Genomic DNA, 27,761 nt, shown 5'->3' with positions numbered 1-27,761 from the left:
TCTGCTTTTTCGCGATTCGGTGCCGCGAAAGCTTAAAATATTCTTAAAGCATTTTGTGTCGCTCTATGACGGGCAATAGCTTTTTTTTTGTGTTCGTGGTATGGGGAAGATTAGAATCTTTTGAAGTTGAGTGCTGAAATTTAACTTTGAATGTTAATATTTACAATTCCTAGAAACATCGTAAAATATTAGGTAAGTACCTGCCGAAACATCAGCTTAGTTCCCCGATATATATTTCCTAAACTTATATGAGTGGAATGCGATATAAACTCAAGAACGCTAAGTGAGGATACTCTGCGTAAATTTGTCCATGCCTTCAATCGCATACTTCAGTTACGCGGTGCCGTAAGCGGTGCCGTATAAAGAGAGACAGAGAGAACTTTTTTTTTTCAATACATACTTCATGTCCGGAGCCTCATCCTAAGAAAGCACAGTCATGTAACTTCGCTAGCCAGACCAAACATGGTGGTCAACCTGACCAAGGTTTCTGGTATGTCCGTAAAGTCTTTTGGTGGTCAGTATATTCTAAGCGCTGAAACGCATTTCGTTCTGTCAACTTTGTTTCCAAGCCTTTTATTTTAACACACGCTTAGTGTAAATTCATAGTTACCTGCTGTCGTGATCACTTGCAGTTAGACAGATCCACCCCCTGTTAATTGCGAATAACGCTCCCGCATGGTAGCCGAGATATCACGTTGTTTGGGGTCGGCGTCCCTTTTTTTTTCCCCTTGGCTATACATACGATTTGATTGTGTAAAATATAATGGAAGTGACGGCCACGCGTTTCTGCGTTCTCGGCAGGACGGCCCTGATCTTTTCAGTAAAACGAAGTTCGATCAAACAACTTTGTTGAAAGTGGCGACGATTTGTGCATTTATGTGCGGAGCTACAGTGCCAGGGCAAGCGCGTGATGTTAACATAACAAGACCCAAGTGCGCGCTCTGTGACATGAATTTGAATGATCTGCGACAGCTCGCTGCATACTTCGTCGTATACCCTGCAACATTTGTATACCCATGCTTAGCTTACATGACCTATTTCAAGGCAGTGCTTTCCGAAGTTCTGTCGCCGAGTCCATGATCGTAAGCTTGAAACCCACAGTGTAAATTCCCATGCAGAAGGTTGTCGACTTCCAAAACCTCCTTCAGGCTGAGAGTCTTAGCACACCTCTGAATGTCTAGCTTTTCTTTACTTTCTTTTTTTTTTTTGCTAAAACCTAAGCAGTCTCTGGTCTTATTGGAAAAAGGCTCGAAGTTCGGGTTACCCACAGCTGGCACGCTCGCCTAACGCCCGTGATCACGTGGGTGCTGGGCCAGCGTGGCCCAGTGCGCAGGCTATTTTAAACTTCCAAAGAGACCCAACTGCACAACGGCGTTTCCTTGTTGCCGTGAACGGTTAGTGAGACAGCTTGTCGTTAACGGTGAGCCAGAGAAGACATATGGCCCAAATGTAAATTATAGAACAGTAATATGGGTATAAATTACTATCACGTTGTATCTCGCGCTGTGTGTATCAACGGTAAGCACACTCCCACTAATGCGAACTTGAAGGGACCGTGAGAAATCGGTTATCTTATCTTCAGTTCGTCTCCCCGGAACTGACATTCCCAAAACTAAAATCTACTATACCTGGCTAACGCAAATGTTCATGACAGAAGGTAATAAATGAAACAGCAGTAAAACAAACAAATTCAGATTTAAGGAGAAACACTTCATATATTTACACGATACGAAGTATTGCTTTAGGCACTATTGTTCAAGCTACTGAGCAATTGTTGCTTACCAGCGCTGTCCGAACCTGTGCGTTTTTACGAATTTCCACATCTAGCCTATCTAGCTCGAAAATTCTTTAATTCCCTTATGTGATTGAAGAAAAAAAATGCAACAAAGTATTCGGTATGTCATCGGCTGCATCACGCGTGAACATAGTTAGTTCTTGTCTTCTGCGCATTGACCTCACCATAATTATTAGCATGCAGGGCCAGCTAGAGGGCCTCCCCGATTATTTATTCTGTCGTATCAGCCTTACAAATGTGCACATCATCGTCGACGCTGGCGTAGTTATGTCCGCGTAACGAACATTTGCTTATGTGTAGCTACCACAGTCGCCTCCTCCAAGCCTACCAATAAGTGGCATCTCGAACGTGAACAGAACAACATACAGTACAGAACAACATACATACAACCACGGTGCAACGAAAAAGATTGCATGTATACGAAAAAAATACAAGATTTTAATCATAATGTTATGCGAGAACTCATAAACGATTTTAAGAAAGCAGATACAATAAGCCTTCTCGTTAGTCTGTCCATCACGTGGTCAGGAGAGGTACAGGCTCTCGCCCCACAGATACAATATATAGTTTCACATCAATTACGTTAAAATTCGGTACTACTGCCAAGCGGGGATTCTTGAGATAAGAGTAGCGCCTTGTTATATTCACCGCAGTCATTCGAAATGTAAGCCCCACCGGACACCTATCTGAACGTGCAGCTTCATCTGGCCTCATTCATCATGTCACACATTCAGTCATGTTTCTTTTTTTTTATCTTGACTTATAACCTTGTGACCACATAATCTCAGATTCCTATATATATATATATATACTCGCCGAGTCACCTTGCCTTCCTGGTCTCATGCCCACCCGGCGACAAAATATTGCGGGGCTCGAGATCTGAGAAAAAGTTGGAACGTCTCCGCAACCTCGCAACGCAGTCTGTTATTTGCATTTCGGGCCTCGACTGGAATATGCTAACAACATTGGCGAATACAGTTTTACTGGCTACTGCTACATGCAGGCTGCTCGGGAATTGAACGTTTTTCGGAGATCCCGCGGTCCGTAAACTTTTGTCTCCGGGTGTACCTCATGTACCGTGTTGTTCACTTTGAAAGCGCAACCAGAGGACGCTGTAGTCGGTGTGAGCATTGTCTTCCAGCTCCAGCTCGCGGGGCGGTGAACCATGTTCCGGGATGGCGAAAGCCAGGGAGTTATTAATAGTCGCGGGTATATACGCGAACTTTCACTGTCGCCTCTGGCCGTTCGACTTGAGCAACTAGAGTTATTCTTTACTGCGTAGGTTGTTCCGCGTACCTCTGAAGCAAGGCACCTCCTTTCCCTCCATCCTGTGGAAGGAAAGGGTCGATCCTCTCCTTCCCTACGCCCGCCAATCCGCGAAGTTGCCTCAGCGCCGCTTATCTCACGCCAAATTATGTCGAAACGGCGCATAGCTGGTAAACCTGTGCAGCTCATATAGTTTCTTCTCAATGACAGCTCTCGCAGAGAATAAGTGATACTCCTAAGCGCACTTCATGTGTATATATACACGCGTGACAGTGCACATCAATGGCGCTCTCTCTAGGTTTGTTCTTTCCGCCCCCACCGACATCTATATAGGCAAGAACGGCTGCTATAGCTCGCTCCTGCTGCGGGCTCCCAAGACCGAGGACAGTGATGTGGGAGAAAACTGAACGGTGTTCCCCGAGCCGACCTGGGACGGTATCCACGCAGTCTCCGCGACCTTTCTTCCTACCGGCGCCGTCAGTGAGACGTCGTCTGACGGGGAGTCCCCGAGTCGCGATTCAAACACACACGCGAGCGCAAAATAAAAATAATAGTAAAAAAAAAGTCACACAGTCACTTGGGTGTAGTGCCGAGAATACACTCGCTCGCGTGACGAACCTTTTGTTTCTCTCTTCATTTTTCTTGTCTCTTGGACCCCAGCCAGGCCGTGGGGTTCCGACCTGAGGTGCACTTGACGCCGAGCCCCCCACTTCCTCCCGTTTCGCGTCGCGCCGGTGGATTGCGTAGTTTACCTCCGGCGCCCTAACCCGCTGCGAACTTCCAACGCGTAGAGACCACATAGCTCAATGTGCCAATCCCACGATGGGATACCTGCAGACAACAAAGGCAGCCAGGACGTCTGGCCGAGAAACCGCGGGGGCGCGCTGCATGCGGCAGCCATGACACGTCGCAATCACGTCCGCAGCGTGACGTCACAGAAGTTGCGTCGCGCGCTGCGCACCACCCGTACCACCGCGGCGGCACGAATTCATGGCCTCCTCGTGGAAATAATTGCGTGTAGCGCCATCAGCAAAATTAATTTGTAAATTCGGAAAGCTTATGACAGAAAGAGATATTTGAATTGTAACACTACCCTGACTCCGACAGAAAACCCGTTCCTTCCGCATCATATGTTCGTATGTTTGTTCATAAGATGCTGTTCTGCGCGCTGAAGTGAAATAATGAATTTTCAACGAAGACGCCTGGCCGGTCACTACAGTGAAACGTTACCACCTCATTGCATAACGAATGCAACACGGACCAGCAAAATTTTGTTTTCGCAATGAGCTCCTGCTATGTTGTGTGTGCGTGTGTGTGCACTCCCACTGATCAGAAATTACGGCATGCAAAGTAAAAACAAATTACATATAACAAATGTTCACCTACGCTTATTGTTCGGGGGTGACAAATGGAACTTCCCAATCTTTAGTTTCAGGTCTTTAGGGCGACTTCGTACGAGGTACCAAACGAGACCGTCCTAACGTGCACCCTGGGAGTTACCATCATGCCATCATGCGAGCAGGCGCTCGCGTGAGCGCCTGCTCAACAGCACCGTGGATAACTTCATCACGTGTCCTTCGCACCCAGTGAGACGGTTCAAAGAGGAGCAGGGTGTGAGCCCGGGCTAGTTGGTATTCCATTGCTGAAGTGACTAGCGCAAGAGTAGACACGGGGCACAAAAGGGCGACAAAGACAAGCGCAACAAACGGGAAGTTGCTTAAACGTGAGTCTACAGGAGCAGAATCGGAAAGTTCAAAAAGGGATAGAAGAAGATAGAAGAAACACAAGGCTCATCGTTGAGTCAGCGGCTATCGCAGAAGGCAACTGCGTAAGCAAACCATCCATGGAATTGACCGCTAAAGAATTTGCATTCCTGGAGACTGTCTGTGGGAGAGCACCTTAAGCCATGCCCCCGCCATGCTGCGCTCTTGTGTGCCTGTGATAATCATGTTGTCTTGCACGTGTGCAACTGTCGCGATTAAGTGCGCGAGAGTATACATTCATAACCGTTTCTGCAATAAACACCAGTTGGAAGTTGCGCTTGTCCTTGTCGCCCTTTTGCGTCTCGTGTCTACTCTTGTGCTAGTCACTTCATCAAAGAGGAGCCCCGACATCCCGAAAGCTGTTACGAAATGTGCAAGCGAAGGGTGTACACCATGGTGTATAGTCCGAATATTTGCCTCCCCTATAGTACGCACTGGTGGCTCTTCGGGGCTGTGACGACACGCTGTGCGCAAACGGCGACACATTCACGCACGCGAGCGTGCTATCCTCAATTAAAGAACGTGACACGGATCTGCTGGCGTCCTCTCTCCCCCCGGAGAGTTATCCACGGCGCCCGCTACGTCGCAAACCCGCGGGGTGGGCACGTGACCAGGGCGCCGTTGCGAACGAACCCCGCCGCGGGTTGCGCTAATGCAACGACTGGCGCGTGTCTCTGCCTGTCCAGAAGCCGGTGGCGCTAACGGTTGTCTCTTTCACTCGCTGACTGCTGACGCCTTTACGCGGACGCGACCTGCACGCGCTGCATTGGACCGCGGTTTCGCGGGCGGGCGAAAGACGCCTGGTGCCTCTGCGTGAACACCGATCACTGCCCCCGTGTGTCGACTGCTCGGAACGAGAAGCCGAAGACGCCACGATGAATATGAATATAGATCGGATGCGCTTCTGTGTCGGCGGCAGCGTCTTCGCGCACGGGCTCTACTGGGTGCTGCGGTGAGTGCTGTCCCCGGGCTACTTACCGCGTGTCTAGAATGCCAGCCTAGTCATTTGCTTGTCTGTCGTCGTGAGATGTCTGCGTCGAGAGCGAGGTTCGTTGGAAAAGCAGGGAGCGCGAAAGCGCTTTTGTGTGCGTGCGTGTGTGCGTGCGTGGTGCTCGTGTGCGTGCGTGTGTGCGCGTGTGCGTGTGTGCGCCAACCGTAAAATACAAAAAAAGATACTTGCCTGATGGAGCCGTCGGCCAATGCCGACGATAGTGGGCGGGCGCGCGTTATGTAGTTCTTCGCGGTGGCTGAAATCGCCTTAATAGCTACAATGTTGGCTATTGAAGACAGCATGACACTTGTTCCGAAGTATCTGTTTCTCCTGCCACCCTACCCGACTGGACTCGAGTTCAAAGTACAAGTGTCATGCGGGAGTGCCGTCGGGTGACGCATTCCTTGGCACGTTATTTTTAAGCCGCGACGAGAACGGGATACGATGCCAGCTGAACGCTGCCGCGGCAAGTGCGAAGTGCCGTTTGAAAGCACGAAATCATGAGACGGTTGCTCGTAAATTTTCTATAGCACCTGGAATCTGCACGTCGGCGCATTCTTTTTTTTTCTTTTTTTTTTTTTTTTTTGCTAGACTATGTACATGCCTGTAATTGAACAAAGCAGCTGTCAACTCACCTAACAAAGCAACTCATGTCAACTCATACGTACATCGAATAATCCGTAAATCGGATCATCCGTACTCCGAATACATATCTTGTGGCTTTTTTACAAAATAGGTGTGTAATACAATACCCACTCGGCTTCCGCTCTTTAAATTCAAGTTAGAGAACCGCAGGCATAATTCGCAGCCCCCCAACTAGACGGCGCTTCTCATAACTCGTGAATTTTTTTTTTTTATTTACAATACTGCCACTCTCGATCGAGAGCATAACAGGTGGGCATATTGAGCGTACATTGTACAAAAAAGAAAATGAGAGAATATATACATATATATATATATATATATATATATATATATATATATATATATATCAATTGGTAGAGCATCGCACGCGAAATGCGAAGGTTGTGGGTTCGGTTCCCACCTGCGGCAAGTTTTTTTTTTTTCATCCACTTAATTTCCATTCATTGATCGTTTCTTTATTTCATTTATTAAGCGCAAGTAATTTCCCCTATGTTGTCCTTGGTGTCAGTGTTTATTGGCTTCCTATGATATGACTATATATATATATATATATATATATATATATATATATATATATATATATATATATATATATATATATATATATATATATATATATGGAAAGTGTTTGCCGAGCAGTACGGATACCTAATTTGAACAGAGAACACGAGAGCGCACAATTAACACACTAAAAATAGAGAAATAGTACAATACAAGAAAAGAAAGGCAATCAAGTGAATAAAAAAAAATTCGTGATGAGACAGTCCGCATATTGAAATGCGTAAACATGCTGGCTGTCAAGTTAAAGTTAACGCCTCTATTTTCGTACGGAACTCAGACAGAGAGTTAGTGCTTGTTATTTCGCGATCTAATTGGTTTCACTTCCGTATTGCAGATGGAAAATACGAGCGTTTGAATGGGTTGACCTTGTGGGAATATTCTACCAACGTATGCAGATGCTTGTGTCGGCTTTCACGTGACATTGAATAAGCGACCATATTTACACTGATCAATTCTATAAGTATTATGAAGAATTTGAAAAAGAAATATTAATCGGGCCTGTCTCGCTCTAGCTTCTAATGTCTGAAGGCCAGAGAGAGGGAAAGAGAGAAATATAAGAGAGGAAAGGCAGGAAGGTTAACCAGACGCACGTCCGGTTTGCTACCCTGCACTGGGGGAAGGGGTACGGGGAAGAAGAGAGAGAGAGAGAGGAGATAGAGAAAGCACAATTTCGCGGGCATTGTTGTGAGTTCGAAGGTGCAGAGGCAACAAACAGGTTAGTAGGGTAATCGGTATATTTATATTTGTTCTGAATAAACCTAACAGCCTTACGCTGAACGGTTTCTAGTTCTCTAATGTTAGTCTTGGAATGCGGAAACCATACTGTATTAGCATACGCTAAAACAGATCTTACGAAGGTAGTGTAGGCTAGGGGTTTTGTGGACGGAGGTGATAGTCTTAGGCATCGTTTAAGGTAGAACAGTTTGCGCAGTGCGGTGGTAGTGATGCTTGTGATGTGAGTGTCTCATTTCACATCAGATGTTAATGTAATGCCTAAGTATTTGTGTTCTCTTACTTTACCGAGGGGTTGGTCATTAATAAGGTAAGTGTAGTGAGAAGATTCTTTTCTTCTTGAGACGGTCATGGTCATGGATTTTTTTTATGCTCGCTGACATCTGCTAATTATTGAGCCATTCTGTCAGCATGCTAAGAAGGTTAAGTAGAAGGTGATCATTTTGACTGTTAATTACTCTGTGAATAATGTAATCATCAGCAAATAACTTTATACTGCACTCTATGTTACTGGTAATGTCATTAATGAATATTAAGAATAAAACTGGGCCAAGCACAAATCCCTGCGGAACTCCGGACGTTACTGGGACGTTTTTAGATGGCATGTTTCCTATTACTACTAATTGGGATCTGTCTAACAAAAAGTATTTAATCCAGGTGATTATTTACCTTTTTCCAAGCATGGTTTCTAGTTTCGCTATTAGTTTTTTGTGGCACAAACAGAATCAAATGCTTTCGCTAGATCAAGTAATATCATATCAATTTGACTGTGGTTATTGATGGCACTCGCAAGGTCACGAACCATACTTCATGAGCCATACTTCAGTGAGAGTAATGGTTGTTCAGAAGGTAATGGTTGTCAAAGCGCTGGTTGATTAGGTTGATTAGGATGAATGGTTGATTAGGTTATAAGTAGTTTATTGTCTCTAGAAAATTAGTGATATGTTTCAGAATTATATGCTCAAGCAATTTACAGGACGTGATTGTTATGATATTGGCCTGAAATTAGAAGGCGTATCAGTGTCTCCCGATTTGTGGGTTGGAGTTACTTTGGCGACTTTCCAATCGCATGGTAGCTTGGACGTTAGAAATTACTTGCGAGAGATCTGGCCATGGTACATGTTATACAATTACGCATATATATTAAGGAAAATGCAAGGAATGTCATCAGGACCATTAGCCTTTTTTTTTTACCTAGATTTAGAAGGAGGTTAAGAATTCCGGTGTCAGTGATGTCTAAGCGACCATACTCGCATTAGTAGCCGCTCCGAAGGGAGGTAGAAAGCCATTATCTTCCTTAAATACTGATTTAAAAAATCGCTAAATTCGTTTGCTCTAGCGGTGTTTCCCTCTGGCGAAGACGTGGACGCAGGATACTTGCTCACGCGAAAATAACTGCAGAATCTTTGCGGGTTACTGGTAAGAAAGTTCGGAAGGGTTACCTTAAAGTATTTTCGTTTTGCTTGTCTATTCTTTGTAGTCTGCCCTCAGTAATATGAATCTGGCTATGACTTCTAGAAAAATGAGTGCTGAGAAATATCAAGTCCGGAATGTTTGCTGTGATACCTTGTGCGCGGGTAAGCTGCAAAACGACCCGTTGAAGGTTGAAGTTAAGCATGAGGTCAATTAGCGCATTCGAGGCAAATGATGTATGATGCGTCGTGGCCCAGTTAAAGTGTGGAAAGTTAAAGTCTTCCATGAGGATGACTCGAGAGTTACGCGCGTGTCGATGCATGAATTCCTGAAGGGCCTATATGCACTCCTGACCTGTGGATGGACTCCGGTAAACACACCCGGTGATAATTGGATTGTCATTGCACATAATCTTGCAAAACACTGCTTCAGCATCCTCAACCCTTGACAGGAACACAAAAGGAACGCATTTTTTATTTGTGCATGGTGCCACGCACCCGCCTCGACTTGACCGATATTTTCTAATCACCGAGTAGCTTGGCGGTGCGACTTCCTGGCTATGGATTGCAGATGAGAGCCACGTTTCAGTGACGCTAACTATGTCAGGATCGCGATCAAGTAAAAGATCTTCAAATTTGTCACGTCTGTTCGGTGTACTCCTGGCGTTTGTATTCATGAGTGTTAGTTCCTTGATGGCGCATTGCTGTGAGTCACTGGCCGGCTTGTCCCTTCGTTGTTGTTGTTTTTGTTTTTGCAATAGCAATTTATCATTCGTTTTGTCATACCAGACTTATGGCCGATTGCTGATGTACAATTTATCGAGCACGAGAGACACCTTATCATGTTTTTCACGGTTTTTTTTAGCACCATCCCAAAGCTTCTTTCTGATTTCGTGCACTTTTCGTGAGAAGTCTTCCCCGATAGACCAATCCGTAATTTTCAGTTTATAATCTTGTTGCCGCGAATTTGCCAGCTTAAATATAACAGGTCTTGCCTCGTTTCTTCTAGCCTTGCCTAAGCGGTGGATGCGTTCAATAGTTACCGCTTCCGAACAAAGCGCGTCCTGGACGATTTCTCGGTTAACAGTATCTTCTAGTACGTCATTAGTTTCCCCTTAAACTTCTGGAATGCCACAGACAATCAAATTTGACCTCCTACTACAATTCTCCAGGTCTTCGATTCTTTATTCAAGTGTTTCTATCATACGAGTCGCCCTATTAACCTGATTTTCGCAAGCATCGTTTTTTTTTTGTTATCGCTAACGCGTCTAATTTTGTTTCTATATGAATAAATTATGTGGTTTTACGTGCCAAAACCACTTTCTGATTGTGAGGCACGCCGTAGTGGAGGACTCCGGAAATTTCGACCACCTGGGGTTCATTAACGTGCACCTAAATCTAAGTACACGGGTGTTTTTCGCCCCCATCGAAATGCGGCCGCCGCGGCCGGGATTCGATCCCGCGACCTCGTGCTCAGCAGCCCAACACCATAGCCACTGAGCAACCACGGCGGGTTTGTTTCTATATTCAGCCAGTCGCTTTTCCTAAATGCCCTTGATATTTGCTGCAATTCCCTCAAGTTCCCTAGCGATCTGCGTAAGGTCCGGTCCTGGGTTGGTTTCAGTGTCCTCGCCAAGCAAGAGCAGGCCCCTCAGATACACAGCCGTGCCGATCACAAAGGCAAATGGCCGTGGGCATGCCAGCACTATACCAAAAAACAGGTTGCTCGTGCGAACGCACGTGCCATAACATTTCCCCACCAGCACAAGGTAGGCGAACGGGTTAATTGTGGTCTGCATGCTGGTAACGCTGCCATGTCCAGTGACCAAGGTGTTCCCGGTGGGGTGTCTTTTATAGCCCCGAAGTACGGTGGCGCTGTCTTGAAATGTTCTCGACGGTCCACGCGTGTAGCATGCTCGTAGTTGCACCAGATAATCCAACGAAATAGTTGGCGGTAAGCGGCTTGCAAATTTCATTTGGAACGTTGAGCACTGCAAATCATTGCCACGTTGTAATATCCGGTTCTCGATGTATTACTGCGTGGCAGCATAGCGGCGGCTAAGCGATGTGCAGTTCCACTGCCATTACTATTGGAGCGCCCTTGTAAAATAATCCTCTCCTAAACGGTGCAGTCCTGATGTTAGTTCAACTGCAAAAGAGTTTCGCATAGGTAAAACAAAAAAAAATGATTGAAGTTCCTCGTATACCACTCAGTTCACTGAGAAAACCGTTATGGGTATACTAAAGGAACTTTGGCGAGTAGCGTCTCCAACAAGAAAAGTGCTCTGCCCAGGAAAGTCGGTCTTCATTTCGTAACCATGCACTATCCTGATCTTTAAAAACGTTTTGTCTTACCTCAAGAGAGAGAGAGAGAGAGAGAGAAGTCATAAGGGAAAAAAAGGGATGTTAACCAGGCTGAACCCGGTACTTCCATTGCACTGGGAAAAGGGCAGTGAAAGATTAGAAGGAAGAGAGGAGTTCACACTTCGCACTGGTGCACGCACAATCAAGAGTTCACCGCTGCGTCAATCACAAGCGGTCATATAGGCTGGTGCATTTCAAGGAACGCACCAGCGCGCTTTTGTGGCTTTGTACATAACAGACGCACGAGGCCAGGGTCCCAAAAAACTCTTCTGTGAAGTGGCTGTCGTCGAGTGCCCTAAAGGTGTCCGAAAGGCAAGTTTAGGGTCTGCCCTCGAGTTTCTTCCTACGCCAATGACCTACCTTGAAGACAACCTTATGCTTTCGTTTCTGTCCCTATACGTAATCTCTTCGAACGGCCGATTAACCGGTCACGATAATTTTCGCATACATTATCGTCACAAACATAATTCCACCACCAGTCCACACATCCCCACACATCCCCACAGTACACTCTAAGAAAAAAAGGACTAAAAGGGGTAGGGAGGTTAGTCCTTTTGGGGACTAACTGATTTGCCACAACCATTAGTCCTTTTGGGGACGAACTGACATGGGATGAACTGTTACTCCCCATGCGCTTACTCCTTCGGGGACTAACAGTTGCCCCTGCCCGATGGTCCTCAAGGGAGTAACTGTAATTCGTTCCGATGCTCCGCAAAGGTGTAATTAATTAAAATAGGCATTTATACCCTAATAAAAAAATTATTGAGCTGAAAAAAAAAACGTGCCCGACAGCAGGATTCGAACTCACGTCCTCTCGCTCACAAATCAGGTACTCTAACCACTTGTATTTTGTGCAAGCTATGCAGTCAGAGTCTAACGTTGAGTGTACTTGCAACCATAAGCGACTGCGAAAAGAAATCAGCCCGAGTATCTTTAGGGTGATTTAAACTGAGGCACTACGCCATGTATACGTGTAGCGAGCTCAAACGGGGCACCGAAGACGACAGAGAAGGGCAATTTCTCTGTCGCTTAGCGCGTGCCGTTTGAGCTACACATCGCTTCAGTTCGCAACCTCCTTGGAACGGAAGGAACTTAGGTACTATACTTAGGTACTAATACTCCTGCATGTGATGTTTGCGGATGCGAGGAGAACATTGACCACTTATTGTGCCATTGTCCACAATTTCAAGCACAAAGACAGTCTTTGTCCAACACATTGAGGAAACTAGACGATCGTCCTCTGAGTGAACAGACCATATTAGAGCACCGTCCCGACCGATCATCGGCTCAGAAGGCAGTGAAGGCACTTTTGTGTTTGGTTTGCTCGAGCGACTCTAACTGAAGTGCTCTCCGTACGCGTATCTACGCCTTCTCTCTCCCTTCTTTCTCTTCCCCTTCTCCCATCCCCCTGTGTAGGGTAGCCAACCAGACTATTGACTGGTTAACATCCCTGCCTTTCCTGAATTCTCCTCTCTCTCTCTCTCTCTCTAGGTACTATAGACCAAGAAAATCTAGCCGTCTATCAGTGACTTGCGCGTTTAATGTGTATCGCTCACTTATGGGGTGCGCACGAAGGGCATGCCTCTTCACATTCCAGTTTTAAGTTTCACGTAATTTTCTCACGAAGAGGCAAGGTGCTGCTTTGCATGTAGTTCAATAGACAATGCACGAACTTCGAACCATTCACGATTTATAGACAATACCGTTTTCGCCGCATCGCTCCATGACACGGACGAAAACAGCGAAGTGCCTGGGGAGTAACTGTTGCCGTTCGTCCTCCCATTGCTCTCTTTCCGAGCAGGGACTAAACACTTACTCTCCGAAATTTGCGCACGGCCCGCACATTCATGCAGTTAGTCCTTTGAGGGACGAAAGCGCCCTTTTTAGGACTAACGGCGCAGTTACTCCCGTTTTCCCCGGGATTTTTCTTAGAGTGTAGTTTTGTAAACTCTGATCACTGCCCGAACGACCACTACAAACATTCTACAACGTCAAAAGTTAAGTACATTGATGTTCGCTTTGCGATGTTTGCGTATACGCGTCTACTCAGACCACCTGTGTTGGCTTTCAAGTGTTTCAAAGCGGAGATCCCTTTGCCGAGTACGCCACGGTTTCGCGTCCATCGGTCTCTCTGTCACTGCGTATCTCGCATACCACACAACCGACAAGATTATAATACAGGGTGTCCCAGCTGACTTCAGCCAAGGTTTAAAAATGTTCAGGAGGACGCAAATAAAACGATCTTGCCGGCCACTTTATGAAGCAAATCATACGATGGTCATGCATTCTGTTCAGTTGCATTAATTCGTCGAGATAAATTAATCAACTCAGCAAGTCTTATATACCGAGAAACCAACTTCCAATAAAGAAATCATAGGGAGCTCTATATAGGAAGCATCCGATTCAGCGGTATTTAAATTCGCGCCCGTTACGCAATTATTCTTGCCGCGTCATGACGAAAACCCGCGAAATATGAAAGTGTACACCCACGCGAGTACGAGTTAAGTACGCCGCACTCGTACTCGTACCCGCGGCGTAGCAGTACGTGTACGAGCACGCCGCAGTTGCCGCGCTCTCAAACGTGTCACGCATGAACGAACAGCGAGCGCTTAACCCTTATAGAGAGCACTGCCGCTGAAAAAGTGAAGAGACAGTGGCACAGGCGTTGGCTTCGAAGCTGCCGCCAGCTATTGGTGCAGAGCGTGCTGTCGAGGGCAACAGACCCGGCCGTTTACGATAGCTAAAGCACGACGAAGAATCTGAAATTGTCGCCAGCCGGTCACTTTTTTCAGTGGCAGCACACTTTTTTTTATGTGCTGTTCACTAATAATGATTAGTCTCGTGAGAAGCTTCCACGGCACGTCAATCACCCGTGTCAGTGGGGCTTTGTGACAAACCAGCTGCAGGCGAGACCGTTCACGTGCTTTATATGTATGCATCTCTCTCGGTATATGCGTGCGCTGCATGCCGTTCGATGCAGCGCAAGCACTGTATAGAGAGAGCGCATTGTGTAGTCCACGAAGGTGGCAGCTGTGGAGCTATTGTACATGTTTTGGGATAATTTAGAGATCACGTGTGAGGCGCGTACACCACTGGCACAGCTGGGGGTCAAGGAGCTTTAGTTGACAGACCGGAGAAAAGATACTTGTTAAATACAAAAGACGGTTGCTGGGGGCGTCAACATACGTACTTTATTATGCGTGCGTAAGCATCGGCACGCAGTCACGCGTGTGCTTTTGTGGTTGTATGCTTTTGCAATGGTGTGCTCTTGCAGTTGTGTGTTTTCGTAGTTGTGCGTTTGCACTTGTGGACATCTGACAGGCAGAGCCAGGCCCCCCCCCCCCCCCTCCCTCCCGCTTGCGTGTTCATTTGTTACACGTCCTGCCGACGAGATACAGCGTCTTCGTTTGACACACACACACACACACACACACACACACACACACACACACACACACACACACACACACACACACACACACACACACACACACACACACACACAAAAATATATAGGAAAACCTCCGTGGCTCATATTTCCATGGTTTCCCGTTATTTGCTAACATGACTTTGAAGTCGCATTTCACTACGCGATTGTTTGACCTGAGCATATCATCTACGGTAAGTGCGCTGTGGCTGTTTAAACGGGGCTATAACAAGCGGAAACAAGCGTCATTTACGGCAATCGGGCCATGTTGAACGCAATTTACATTGTATCGAATTCTGCGCTCTCACTGGACCAAGACAGATTCACGCAAGCCCAGCTTCCGGGATGACACCACAGCAGCTACGCGCGCAGTGGCCGCGTCCACCAGAGTAAATGGTTTAGTCGAGAAAGAGGGCCGCGAGGAAAGACCGCTGTGTCCGTCTTCCAAGTAAACAATGCGCGGAAGCCAGCGCGCCGAAGGGCAGTGACCTTGACCGAGTCCGTATACGAAAAGGAATGGGGGGTGAGTAGCTGCCGTTTCGTCACAGAACACCTATACGTTTCGTCTCAAGTGCAAGCCGACAAATTGCGGCTCGACCGGCACGGCGTTATGAGAACTGCGCTTTGTCGAAGTCTCCCCAGCACAGAAAGGGCGGAAGCCATCGCTCCGGAGAGCAATGACCTTGGCTACGTGTGGAAGACCAACGAGGGAAAGCCCCTCAGCGAAGCACACACACTGAGGCTGCGGATCAAGCTCGACGACTAGATGTTCGATCGACTGTGTTTCGCTTACGCACATAAAAACAAGATGCATGCCAAAAATTTGTTCTTGCGTATCGCGGAATACGCAGTTAGTGTATAAACTGTAAAACCCGCTATAGGTACCATGCACTGTACAGAAGGCAGGCTGTGTATACGCGCTAATGCTCCGGCTCAACTCACCGAGACGAAGTAAATACATCTTCCTAAAGTGTAGGTCGGCACCTAACTGTTGCAAACATTTACTTCAATGTGTTCAGCCGCTTTTATGTAATAGGCGAAAGAAATCAAAATAACGCAAAAGACTAACAGAAAACAGCGTGAAGGTGTTTTTTGGGGTTCACCGTGCAACGCAAAAATATCTTGTCACTCTTTGATTGTCTGAGTATACAAACAAAACTGATTTTATTTATAAAGTACCACGCGAGAACGAACTGTTATCCGCTAGGCTACCGTGCTTATCAAACTACCCGAAGTGTACTGCCACTGCACCAACTAAAGTTTCTTTTTTCCCCCTCTTATGTTAATCAAATAAGCTTTCTTTCTTCGTCTTCTTTTGCAGTACACGTGTCAAATGTACGTTTGACATGGTCATACTGTTTATCGGAAACCTATTTTCTAATTTATACAGATTAGGGGGGGGGGGGGGGTGCACGTAAATAAGAAAAACCGCTTTTTTTTTTTTCATATACACCCATTAGAAAACTGAGAACTAGAATGTCCTTCAATACACTAATTTTCTTTTTCTTTTTACCTTCATTTTGCGTTCCTTGTAATATATTTTCGCGTGGCGGAAGTACGCCAAAAATGCGCGTAAGCAATCGTTTTTGACTATAGATAAAGTATTTTAGGCAACGATTGTGCGCGCAACAAAGAACGACGACGAACCCATGCGAATGATGCCCATAGGCTTGGACAAAGTACAAACATATAATTTAAGGTAGATTCACGCTTGAGAACGCGCCACTAATAATTGAGAAAAGTGCTGCCACCCGCCGCACGTTAAACATGAGATTCTCTTGTCACAGAGAGTGTCGCGCACGTACTTGACAGATGCGGTCGCCTCCACCGCTTCTTTAACTTGTCGCCGGAAACCATTTTACCGCACGACCTGTCGTCGGTACCGTGCCGGCTTAATTACTTCGAAAACTGTCATGAAATGCCCGAGCAAATTCGACTTATACTGAAAGCCGCCGACACCTTCTCTTTCCTGCGCGGATGCTTCATTTCTTGAGCTGACCCGTTACATCATGATCTGGAAACCCCGGGATCCAGAGAGCACGCATACGACGAGGGCTTTCTTGCTACTTTCGCGGTCAAGTAACTAAGTATGACGTCTATAGTCAAGCACATCATACAGTGCGTGACGCGAGCAACCCACAACTATTGTTCTTGGCCTAATTGGCATTTGAGATCATACGCGTGCACTGAAAAGGCGAGCAAAAAGTACAAAAGAAAACATATAGTAGGAAGTTAAACGCCTGTCCCGCAGTTGCCTTCGTGTTCGTATTCGGTGGTAAGCGTGTTCTTTAGTATTATGAACGTACATATATGGGCTAACTAACGAAATCCTCACAGAATCATGCACCGACAAATTCCACCCTTCGTAAAGCCTGACCCCTCGATTTCGGGTCCACGTCTTGGATACCGCGGCCTTGTTCTGTTGTGAAGCACGTGTAGTATTACTGGAGGATATGCTATATCACTAAAACCCGCACCGCATATTCTAACAAGTCTACCAATGCTGAAGAAGAAACTAATTAAGAAAGTAGACACACACATTCATACATACGAAAGAAATAATGAATGAATGAATACAAACAAACCAAATGTCAAAGAGACACGAACAAGGGGGGGGGGGGGAGGTCTGGGATACAGCTGAAGATGTTTATTGGTGTTTAAAACGGGGCAGCAACAAATAGTCACTATAGTCTGTTTGAGCGAATAAAGTCTTACATCTATCGCCGTCAAGCACTTGCCTCTCTCTTCTTGATGTTTTTTTTTTCTTCGGTAAAACATCTATATCTACCTATATTATACAGTTACATATGCCCGTAACGATTCTGATCCTATCAATATCTTCCCTGTTTATTTTTGTTTATGTGACCCGCTGTGGTTGCTTAGTGGCTATGGTGTTGGGCTGCTGAGCACGAGGTCGCGGGATCGAATCCCGGCCACGGCGGCCGCATTTCGATGGCGGCGAAATGCGAAAACACCCGTGTACTTACATTTCGGTGAACGTTAAAGAACGCCAGGTGGTCAACATTTCTGGAGTCCTCCACTACGGCGTGCCTCATAATCAGAAAGTGATTTTGGCACGTGAAACCCCATAAAAAAAAAGTATATATATGTTTTTTTTCGCCGATACTCTAAACGTCTCTTATGTCGACTGCTGACCACTTGATGTTTCCATTGCTTTGAATCGCAGCCCTTACGGTAGGTAGATGTTCCCTACAGGTTTTAATTTCTGGGTAAACATGTTCCACTCTTCTCTAACGCCACCTTTACAAACCGTGCACCATCTAGCATGTCATAATATACTTCGGACACTGTGAACATCACTGTACAACCTGTACTGCCTCGATTTCCCGGCCACTAACCGACCAAATAACCCTGGCCCTGGCATCCAGTGTCTAGCCAGCTATCAATTTGCATAGCAACTTCGATGCGAAAGTGGGAAGCAAGGACTTCGTATTTTTGGCCAACAAGTGGATGTCGGTCGTTGAAAACGTATTTTGTTAATGAAAACACAACACATTTCTGCGTAGCAGTCCAAGCACGCAAACGCAGAGCAATTGACGTCGCCTATCCAACCCCCTGCTTCATTTTCTTTATTTTTATGTGCTTTCTTGCTTCGGGGTCTTTACACGCACAATGAGCACATTTTACAGCGCAACACATTGATTTCCTCTCTCTCCGCCAGTTCTTGTCGGACACAGTTCCACTCGCGCGGTGCTCTTTATTCTAACTGATTGTCACGCTGCAAATCTTACCGTAAAGCGATGCATATATGTGTGCAAAACGCGAGCCACGCCAAAGCCACCTGGCTTTGGCCTTGCAGACTTGGAGATTTGCCCCGGGTGACGCAACGCCGCTCTTTTCTCTTCTCTTCTTTTTTATCTATTTTTTTTTTTGCACGCGTTCGCAAATGCCATGCAGCAGGGTGTGGTTTAAACTGCAAAGCGGTTGCCAGAAAACGAAGGAAAATTGTGATGCGTGCGTGTCACAAAGCTGTGCTTTTCCTCGGGAAAGTAGTGAAACAGGCTAAGTGCTGGGCGATTTGGTAGATAGCGTGATCAACTGAGACGAAAACCAGCGAAAAAGAGGCATATACACAAGATACATTAAGGAGGGCAAAGGACGGATGTTCCTTTTATCTATATAATGAACGAAAAAAAAGGGGTTTCACCGAGGGGCCCGATCTTTATTAATCATGTCATGAGAAGCCAAGAAACAAAGACACCAAGGACAACATTGGGGAAATAACATGTACTTACTAATTGAATTAAATAAATGATAAATTAATGGCAGTGAAAGTGGATAAAGAAAAACAACTTGCCTCGGCAAGTTGTTTTAATAATTTATATAGTATCTTAACCCGTCTTTCGCGCTGGTTTTCGTCTTAATTGATCCTCTGAAAAGCATTGCAGAATTTTTTGAGACACTTCCTGAAGAAATATATAAGAATATCAATCTGCAATAGCGATGGTAAATTCTAGCTTATCAAAGCAATGTTGCAAACATAATTATATAGTATCCACAAATCCCTCAAATGGTATCTCAAATCCCTAGATTTGCTGCTTAGCTTATTAGCCGTGTTTGCTCGGCAGAAATAAGTACCTTGCTCATACTGAGAACATTTCACCACTGTAAGAGTTAATTGTCTCTGAATTCAATCTATGTCAGTGACAGAGCAATGCGCAGTTAAAGAAATGTGAGCACCGCTCAATTGCGAACTGTAGCTATATATGCATGCACTGAACCAGAAGACGCGCTTCTCATACAGTCATCTCCTTCCCCAAGATCTCCTAGACAAGTATATGAGAGGAGTTGCATTGTCACACTTTGGAAGCAACGTTCGCAGAACTCCTGCGGCATCGCGCGCACTCCTCTACCGCGACCGCGGTGGCGACACCGCTGTGGGCGACACACGCGCGCGCGGTCAGGTGACTTCGTCATATGCTTCGTGACGTCAGACGAGACGAAGAAAAATAAACATGGCTGCCGCGCAGAAGCGGGTGCTGCAACTGCTCGCTTGGTCGAGGGAATTTCTGCGTATTGGATTCGAGCGGCAGCTTAACGTTGCTGGCACAGGCGACAGAGAGCATGACTGTGTTCTTGAGCGCGTGCTGGGACCTTTTGAGGCACATCTGATCTCAATCCAAAGCCTGCTCATCTGGGAGAGACCGTACGTGAGCGCTACTGCCTTTGTCGCAGTCAACTGTCTGTTTTGGTGAGTTGTGCGTCCTTGGTACAACCGCTGTATTTGCGCGACGTTCCTGGGTGACTTCGCTACATATGTGGTGTTTGGCTGATACAACTTAAGCGTGCTGAAGTTGACATATTATGTGGACGCCGTAGACACATTGGCAACAGTAGCGCTGCTGCGCTCACGCCTTGCCCTTTTGCCCAAATTTGGTTGAAAGCGCAATGAAAGCAGTTAAAACGTCTATGCATATGTGCTGCTCTTTCGTTTTTAGCCCATTTTAATGCTTTATTTCAGTTCACCAGTAAGTATGCAACACGGAACCAATCCGATTCAATCTCGCGGCATGCTCCTCATAGGAGCATAACAAAGAAGCTTGTCTAATGAATGAAAAACTGAAGCGCGGTTATCGCGGTGAATGCACAACAGCCGCGTACCGGACCATGTGCCTTGTGGTTGCTCGAAATTGAACATTAGTAACCAAGTAGTAACCAAAGTTGTCACTGATAGCCAGAATTAATGGCTATTGATTCAAACCCTTTGTTCAGGTGTTACTTTTGTGACAGTTTTGGCTAACACAGTGACCTTCGTTCGTTTGCGTCGCCCTCGAGCTTCGCGCCGTTGTCAAGAAAAACCTCCCCGAGCTAACGCGTTGATCGTTTGGTGTTTCCATGTCAATAATTTTCTTTTTTCTCTGTTTATGAGCCCGGTTTCTCCAGCCGTTTACAATTCGCCCCAGGAACATGCCTTTTGGAACTCGCAGATGCTTTGAACTATGTGATACTGACGCGGAAGTGCGCTTTTTGTTGACGGTGATACGCTATTCGCTTACGCCCAGAAACCCGCAAGTGTCGTTCCTATCTTATCTGCTCAGTGAACGCTGACTTAAGATTAACTGGCGTGTTGCACATTGTGAGGCCGTCACGTTGCTTGTGCTCAATGCCACGTTTTCCTTTCTTGCTTTGCGAACAAAGGAGTTGATCGGTCTTTTTTTTTTTTCCCATGCAGTGCCATTGTTTTGAGATTAAAATAAGGCACTACTCAGCCTGCTTTATAAAGGCAAATTAAGAGTGCTGAGACAAATTAGTAGGGGCATTTGGTTAAAATTTGTTGCGTTATACTAAAGAAGCAGCACAAGGATAATGCACAAGAACATAAAACTGATGCCACAAGTGCTGAACTAACAACTGAGTTTTATTGCTTGAGAGCTGTCAGTATACAGGTGCACTGTGCCAGTGTAGGCCTTGGAAAGCAGAAGAATCGCACAGATACAGCGTAGCATCTAGAATGTCGTGCCATAGTTCAAAAAGAACAATCATGAGCAGAAGCTAGGACAAGACTCTGTGAGAAATTTCAGGAGCTGAGCTTATTGTATGGGGGTAGAATGCGAACCGATGTCGCGGTAAAGGTGCAGTTCTTGCTGTGCGCCTGTATTTGTAGTCAGCTGAGCACATTGCACTGCTGAATGTCTTTTGAATTATTCGCCTTGTGACTTTGGCACCTGCTAATGACAGAACCGAAGCTCATTAGATTGAAAGTGACTTCTACTGCTTGAATCATTTTATCCCAAAGCCTTTTACACTCAATTCTGTTTTCAGCCTCTAATATATAGTAAAGCAATGACTAGTTGGTGAACGTTCATGGTTATATTGCACTTAGTTTTACACTGACGATATTAAGTGAAGGACGCGCTACGTCCGTCCACGTCCTGTCCTTCACCTAATATTGTTAGTGTAAAACTACACGCAATATAACCATGAAGGCCTCTAATATGGACTGCAGTCTGGTTAGAATTTTGAGTTCTGTTTGAGGTGACTCATGAGATACTGGCATAGCTTCTTGTAAGGCATCGTTAGTGGCGCTATCAAGTGCCTCATGTTTCGTCTTGTTCTTTTCCAGGTTGGTGGTGTCATGCAGCAGAAGATTCTACTCTTTTGTGGCGCTCATAGCAGCTGTAGTTTTTATGTACAAAACTTGGGTGAACAGCATCTGGCCAGAGATCCGTGTGCCACCTCCTGAAGGAGAGGATAATGAGCAGTAAGTTTTTGTATATGCTTTCTGTTTTGTAGCCACTTTACTTTTTGTTCATATCTGATCTCTTTTTCAGTCTAGAATTATTGCCAAGCCCAAGCACTTTGTTAAAACTACTGGTTGCTGGGCGCATTTTGGGGCATAGAGAAGTGCGGCGCAGCCACTGATGTTTAGGTTTGTTTACAGTGCCACCATAGCTTTTGGAATCTTGTCAACCATCTAGGATTACTGTAGTTGAGCTCATGTCTGCAATTTTATCTGCTCAAGCCCACGTGCTCTTACTCCTGCGTTTTGTTGTGGGGGCACTGCAAACCAATAAATTAAATCTGTCAATGTTCGAAGTGCAGCGTGGCTTCCCAGAACCACAATTTGAACAGCTCCACTGTATTGCCTTTGTCCAGATCAATGAGGGCAATCTTAGGTTGACAGCCTAAGGTTTTGCAACTCTGATACTGTCCGCCTGCAAGCTGTCAAACAATTCTCACTGTTTTTACTGCAGCAGCGATGTTTGGCTTACTGCAGCAGCGATGTTTGGCTGGGTCTCCCACAGTCTTCAACTCCACAGGAAAATCACCTGGCATGGCAGCTCCAAGCCTGCCACCTTCATGAGATGTGAATGATGGTGTAGACATTTGCTACCTGTCATCTTAAAGAGGCAGCAAAATTCTGGCTTTATCTTTGTGGTCTTCTAAAATTGGTCCTCGATATATTGGTGCATGGCCTAGCTAAAGGTAACATACAGGGTGTGTCCAGAAAGTAATGCAATTTTATGCGTAGAGAAACTTTTATTCAAGGTATCGTTACAAACTTTAGAATTCTTCGAAGTAGTCTCCTCTGGCATGTGCACATTTTTGCCAGCGACTCTCCCATGCGTTGTATGCATCCTGGAAGGCGTCGACAGGAACCTCTTTTAAAATAGCCTCTGTCACAGCGGTTTGGAAGGCTTCGATGGTCCCAAAACGGACTTCTTTCAGGGCGCTCTTGATTTTCAGGAAGAGAAGAAAGTACGCCAGAGCCATGTCAGGACTATAGGTGGGCTGGGGCAACGTCGCCAAGTTGTGCTTGGCCAGGAACTCCCGTACGTGCAGAGAAGTGTGGCTGGAAGTGTTGTCATGGTACAATTGCCAGGTATCGGCGATATCCTTTCGCGCTCGGAGGACCTTTTTTCTCAATCTCAAGCACATACATGTAGTATGCAGCGTTGACTGTCTGCCCTTGGGGTCACAAATTATTTGTGAACCACACTCTTGGCGTTGAAAAAAACAGCATTGTTTTCACTTTCGACTTGCTCATTCTTGCCTTCTTGTAGTGAGGGAACTCCGAGGTGTGCCATTCGGAACTTTGGCGCTTCATCTCGGGATTGTACTCAAATACTCATGTTTCGTACCAGTAATGACACTGTCCAAAAAATAAGGTTCAATTTGCTTGCGTTCCAAAAGTTTGCTCGCAATCACCACTTGGTTGTTCTTTTGTTCGTCAGTCAACAGCTTGGGGACCAGCTTGGCACACACTTTCCGCATGTTCAAATTGTCGCTTACGATGTCGTGCACGGTGGTTTTAGGAATATTGAGAGTCTCTGCTATCATCCGCACACTCATTCGACGGTCGGTGTTCAATAATCATGAACACTGGACAAATTTTCATCACTTTTGCTCGTTGATGGCCGTCCAGAGCAGGATTCATCATCCACGTCTTCTCGGCCCCCTTTAAACACCTTCAACCACCTTGAAACTTGAGAATATTACAAATCAGAATTCCCGTAGGCTTGCTGAATCATTTGGTAGGTATCAGAAAGACTTTTATCGAGTATAGTACAGAATTTGATCACGTACCATTGTTGTGTGTGGATGCCATTGCCCATCATGACAGAGCACTATCAGGAGGTTCACGGAAATAGCGATCCTGACACTCCCAAAGCTTGGAGCAGAGTGCACTAGGCATTGATAAAAAGATAAGAGTGCCCCCACCTAACCCAACCAATCTGATTGTGGTAGGTCCAATAGCAGCTCTGGAAAAAGAATAATTGCATTACTTTCCGGACACACCGTGTAGGTGGCAGCTCACCATGTCACTAGCATGAATTGGCAGGGCTTCAAACAGCACACATCGCTTCATTCGTGGTAGCTCACGTCTTGAAATTATTAAATCACTAATATACGGAAGGCATGAGCATGAGTGCACAAGAACACTTCGTAATAACGGACACAGTAGTGCAAAATAAACATTGAGGACCCACATATCCAATGTATTAACTAGCTGAAGCTTCAGCACTATTGCAAAATACTTAAAGATCCATGAATGATTCGCTCTGGTTCACTCATGTCTAGAGGCAATTCAAACGCTCATTCATATCAGAACGCTGCTACATGTCTTTCTCGTCTCCTAAACGCAGCCTTAATAGCCAGCTTACCTACCCTTAGCGATTGACTTAGATCACTTGTTCAGTTCTGTGCGCTGTAGAGAAGCACCTGATTTAGCAATATTTTACGACAGCGTGCCAATGATCCGTCATGAGAAAGTGTTGTGTCAACTGCAAAGAGCTTGGACCGAGTTAGGCAGCACTGCTGGAGGAAGCATCAGCGGAGGGCCTTCAAAATGAGCAAGGAACGCTGTGACTGAGCTAGTTGCGCGTACTGAAACTGTCGCCAGCCACATGCTGCTTGTACAGTTCTTGCGATTGCTTTCATTGTTCCTGCAGCATCACTGGCCTCATCTACTGTGGTTACCTAGTTTGGTTCCAAAACCAAATAGCACTAAACCTATCCTCCTCCCCCCTTTCTTCTTCTTTTTTGTTTTCTTGTTCCCCTCCCTCCCCTCCCCCCCTAATAAGACCATAAAATCTGTTATTCCTCAAACCACGCTCCAATTTTATGCTGGGAGTATATATGCGGGTTCTGCTTCCACTTTCGACTAGCAATCTTTTCATCCACTTTCACTTCCCTTTATATAATTATTTCTACATTTCAATTAAATGTTTTCACTGTTTTCTGTGGCTTTGTTGGAAGTTTAATTGTACTGCTGTAACTAACACAAGAATCAAGCCACTCGAATCACCTTATTCTTCTCGTTCATTGTATAGTGAGGGCCTTGAATATAGCACTTTTGATGTCATGAGATTGTGTACAATGGCTTATTGGCCAGTTGCCTGCTCCTTAGCTCGCATACTATGCAGTCGCCTGCGGTTAAAAGTATCATCTGTGTTCTTGTCCATGAATAGTGCTGGCTAGTAATCCTAGGGCTAATCTTGCACACACAACGTTTGAGGACAACACAAGGAAAGAAGACAGAGAGTGGACAAATGCGGCGTTATCAAACCAACTTTCCCAATTCATCCTTTTTGTACACATGGCTCATCCAACAAAATGGATGAGGGAATGGCTACTGCAGTAGCTTAATTGGTAAAAGCAACCCACACTTAAAGTGGAGGAGGTTGGTTCAACTGCAACCTGTGGCAAGTTATCCTTTCATCCATTTTCATTTCCCTTTACCGAGTTTTTTGTTCATTTCATTTAAGCAATAATTTCTCCTACACTTGCTCTGTCTTCATTGTCTGTTTCTATGTGTGACTGTGATTAACAAAAAAAAAAAAAATAAGAGCCCCATAGATCTCCTTATTCTTCTTGCTCATTTGACCTTTAGTTGCCACTCAGTCTAGCAGTGGCATAGTGAAACTCGTGGACCACATTGCATGCATATTTCTGGGCATTTGTTTTCTGTGCCCTTCATGATATGGTTTTTCTGGGTATATGAACATTCTTTCTTGTTCATATCGTTTAAGTGCAATATACTTATCCAATTTACCCATATGTCAAATGCAATTGCAGTAATCTTGTATATGTAACACTAGCCTTTTGTCACATTTGTGGCATGAGACTAAGATATACCTGCCAGTGACATGTACTGTCACTGTGCTGGCTTGCTTTACTTGGGTGTGCTCCTATGCACCAGCAGATCACAAAAAGAGGATTGCCGCTCCCTGGACATGTTGCCTCATATTCAATGACTAAAACTTGTCTTAAAGCCATTGTCTCAAGGTAACGCACAATACCCATACAATTGTCGTACGAAAAAAGAAAGAAAAGCACTAATGATGAGTGAATCCTGTGGTGTTATGCGGCTCTGCTGCTTGCGAACATGCCCATAAGAAAATTCCCAGGCTGCTCTCACTTGTTTCTGGGGGGTTTTGGCAAACGGTTAAAACAGTCATTGCATCACAGAATGACTGAAAGGCACTAAAGTAAGTGCAGATTTTGTAGATTGCTTGGGCAGTGCAACAGGAGTTGGGACAGAGATGCATGACATGTCCTGACAAGAGAAATGGCCTGTCCTTTTTATGTTTTTCGTTTTAGCTGTGTTTCACTGCCCAAGTAAGCTTTGAGTAATTGCTTCACTTGTTCCCTCTCGAAAGCTGGCTACTTTTCAAAAGAAAAGCAATACCAGCCCAGTGCTCTTCCTTTTTTCGTGTTAGTAGCCTCCTCCTGTGCAGAGGCAATGAAGAGCTGTATCGGGTTCTGTTTTTTTATTCTTCCTCTTAAGAACAGGGTGGCAGTGAAGGTCAGTCATAGTGGATACAAAATTGGATGTGTGCACGCGAATGGCAAAAGCGTCACATGATGCTAGATAAAGGGTTGCTTCAAGTTTGCAGTCTTGCTGGCATGTCAGGTATACGTTTGCACAGTCTCCGTTGAAAATTGTACCTGTTATGCCAATTTTCTGGTTGAAATAAGCCGCAAGATGTACGAGTTTTTTTATTTTGTCTACAGACCAAGCACTGTGACAAACAGAAGTGCGCACGGTCCAGCTGCAGTGCTTCTATGCAATGACAGCTGTTTAGCTTGCATTGAATTCATCTTGCTTTAGAAAGCTCACACCGCATTTAGAACTGGCAATTACTGCTGTTGGAGTAACTGCTCTTTTGCTAAATTTGCTTCTCATTGATGGTTATTCTTTCTGAGTGCTGAAAAAGAGAAAGTTATAACCAGTTGGCCATATTTTGCTGCTTCGCATCAGTCTTAAGTGTGCCAGCTGCTTAGGCTGTTAAAAGGCCCCTTCAAAAATTTTGTTTTACGTTGGAAGCTGTAAAGGACTGCCCAAGGAGTGTTCTCTTGCACAAATTTCGAGATATGTTTGGTAAATAACGCCATTTGAAATGTTGTGAGAAATGGTGCCAGAAGGTGGTCTACTACCCCTAGCAACAGCCGAGACTCCTTCATTGGTTCGTCTGGAATCTACAAGCAGTATCGCTCTCTTATATTGTCCCTGATTGGAGCTGAGGGCCCATGCGACATTTATCCCCTTCAGGTGTTGTGTGCACAATTGTGCATGCTGCAATATTGATAAAACCAAAAACACTGATGAAAATATTCATCCATAAAATGTTCATGCCCGTGCTGTAAGTTTAAATAGTATCTGTAGATTGTTTTAATAAAGCGAATTGAAAAGTTGAAGGCTGCATGTTTGCTCTCTGTGTTGGAATGTCGTCAGGCAAAGGTTTCATTTTCACTGTCTCTCACTTTTATTGTGATAGCAATTATATGGAAACTCCAGGCGCATTTCTGCCATTGGCATCACCGTGAGGTTCCGTATAAA

General features: G+C 45.4%; 1 protein-coding gene across 9 annotated transcripts in view; it reads left to right on the top strand.

Annotated features, from left to right (window-relative positions):
- The first annotated feature begins 5,482 nt into the window (after positions 1 to 5,482).
- Positions 5,483 to 27,761, top strand: part of LOC142572631 (reticulophagy regulator 3) — a 58,435-nt gene continuing 36,156 nt past the window's right edge. For 5 of the 9 annotated variants that reach the window (XM_075681882.1, XM_075681878.1, XM_075681876.1 and 2 more), the window contains exons 1-2: positions 19,915 to 20,168; positions 22,041 to 22,178. In XM_075681882.1, the coding sequence (XP_075537997.1) occupies positions 19,933 to 20,168; positions 22,041 to 22,178 (374 nt within the window). In that variant the 5' untranslated portion in view covers positions 19,915 to 19,932. Of the gene's footprint in view, positions 5,777 to 19,912; positions 20,169 to 22,040; positions 22,179 to 27,761 lie in introns of those variants that run through there. The other 4 variants (XM_075681881.1, XM_075681880.1, XM_075681883.1 and 1 more) reach the window with 3 other exon arrangements.

Source organism: Dermacentor variabilis, chromosome 2 (genome assembly GCF_050947875.1).
Source record: "Dermacentor variabilis isolate Ectoservices chromosome 2, ASM5094787v1, whole genome shotgun sequence".
NCBI lineage: Eukaryota > Metazoa > Arthropoda > Arachnida > Ixodida > Ixodidae > Dermacentor > Dermacentor variabilis.
The sequence above is the reverse complement of the archived record's forward strand: the minus strand, read 5'-3'. Positions and strand labels throughout refer to the sequence as shown.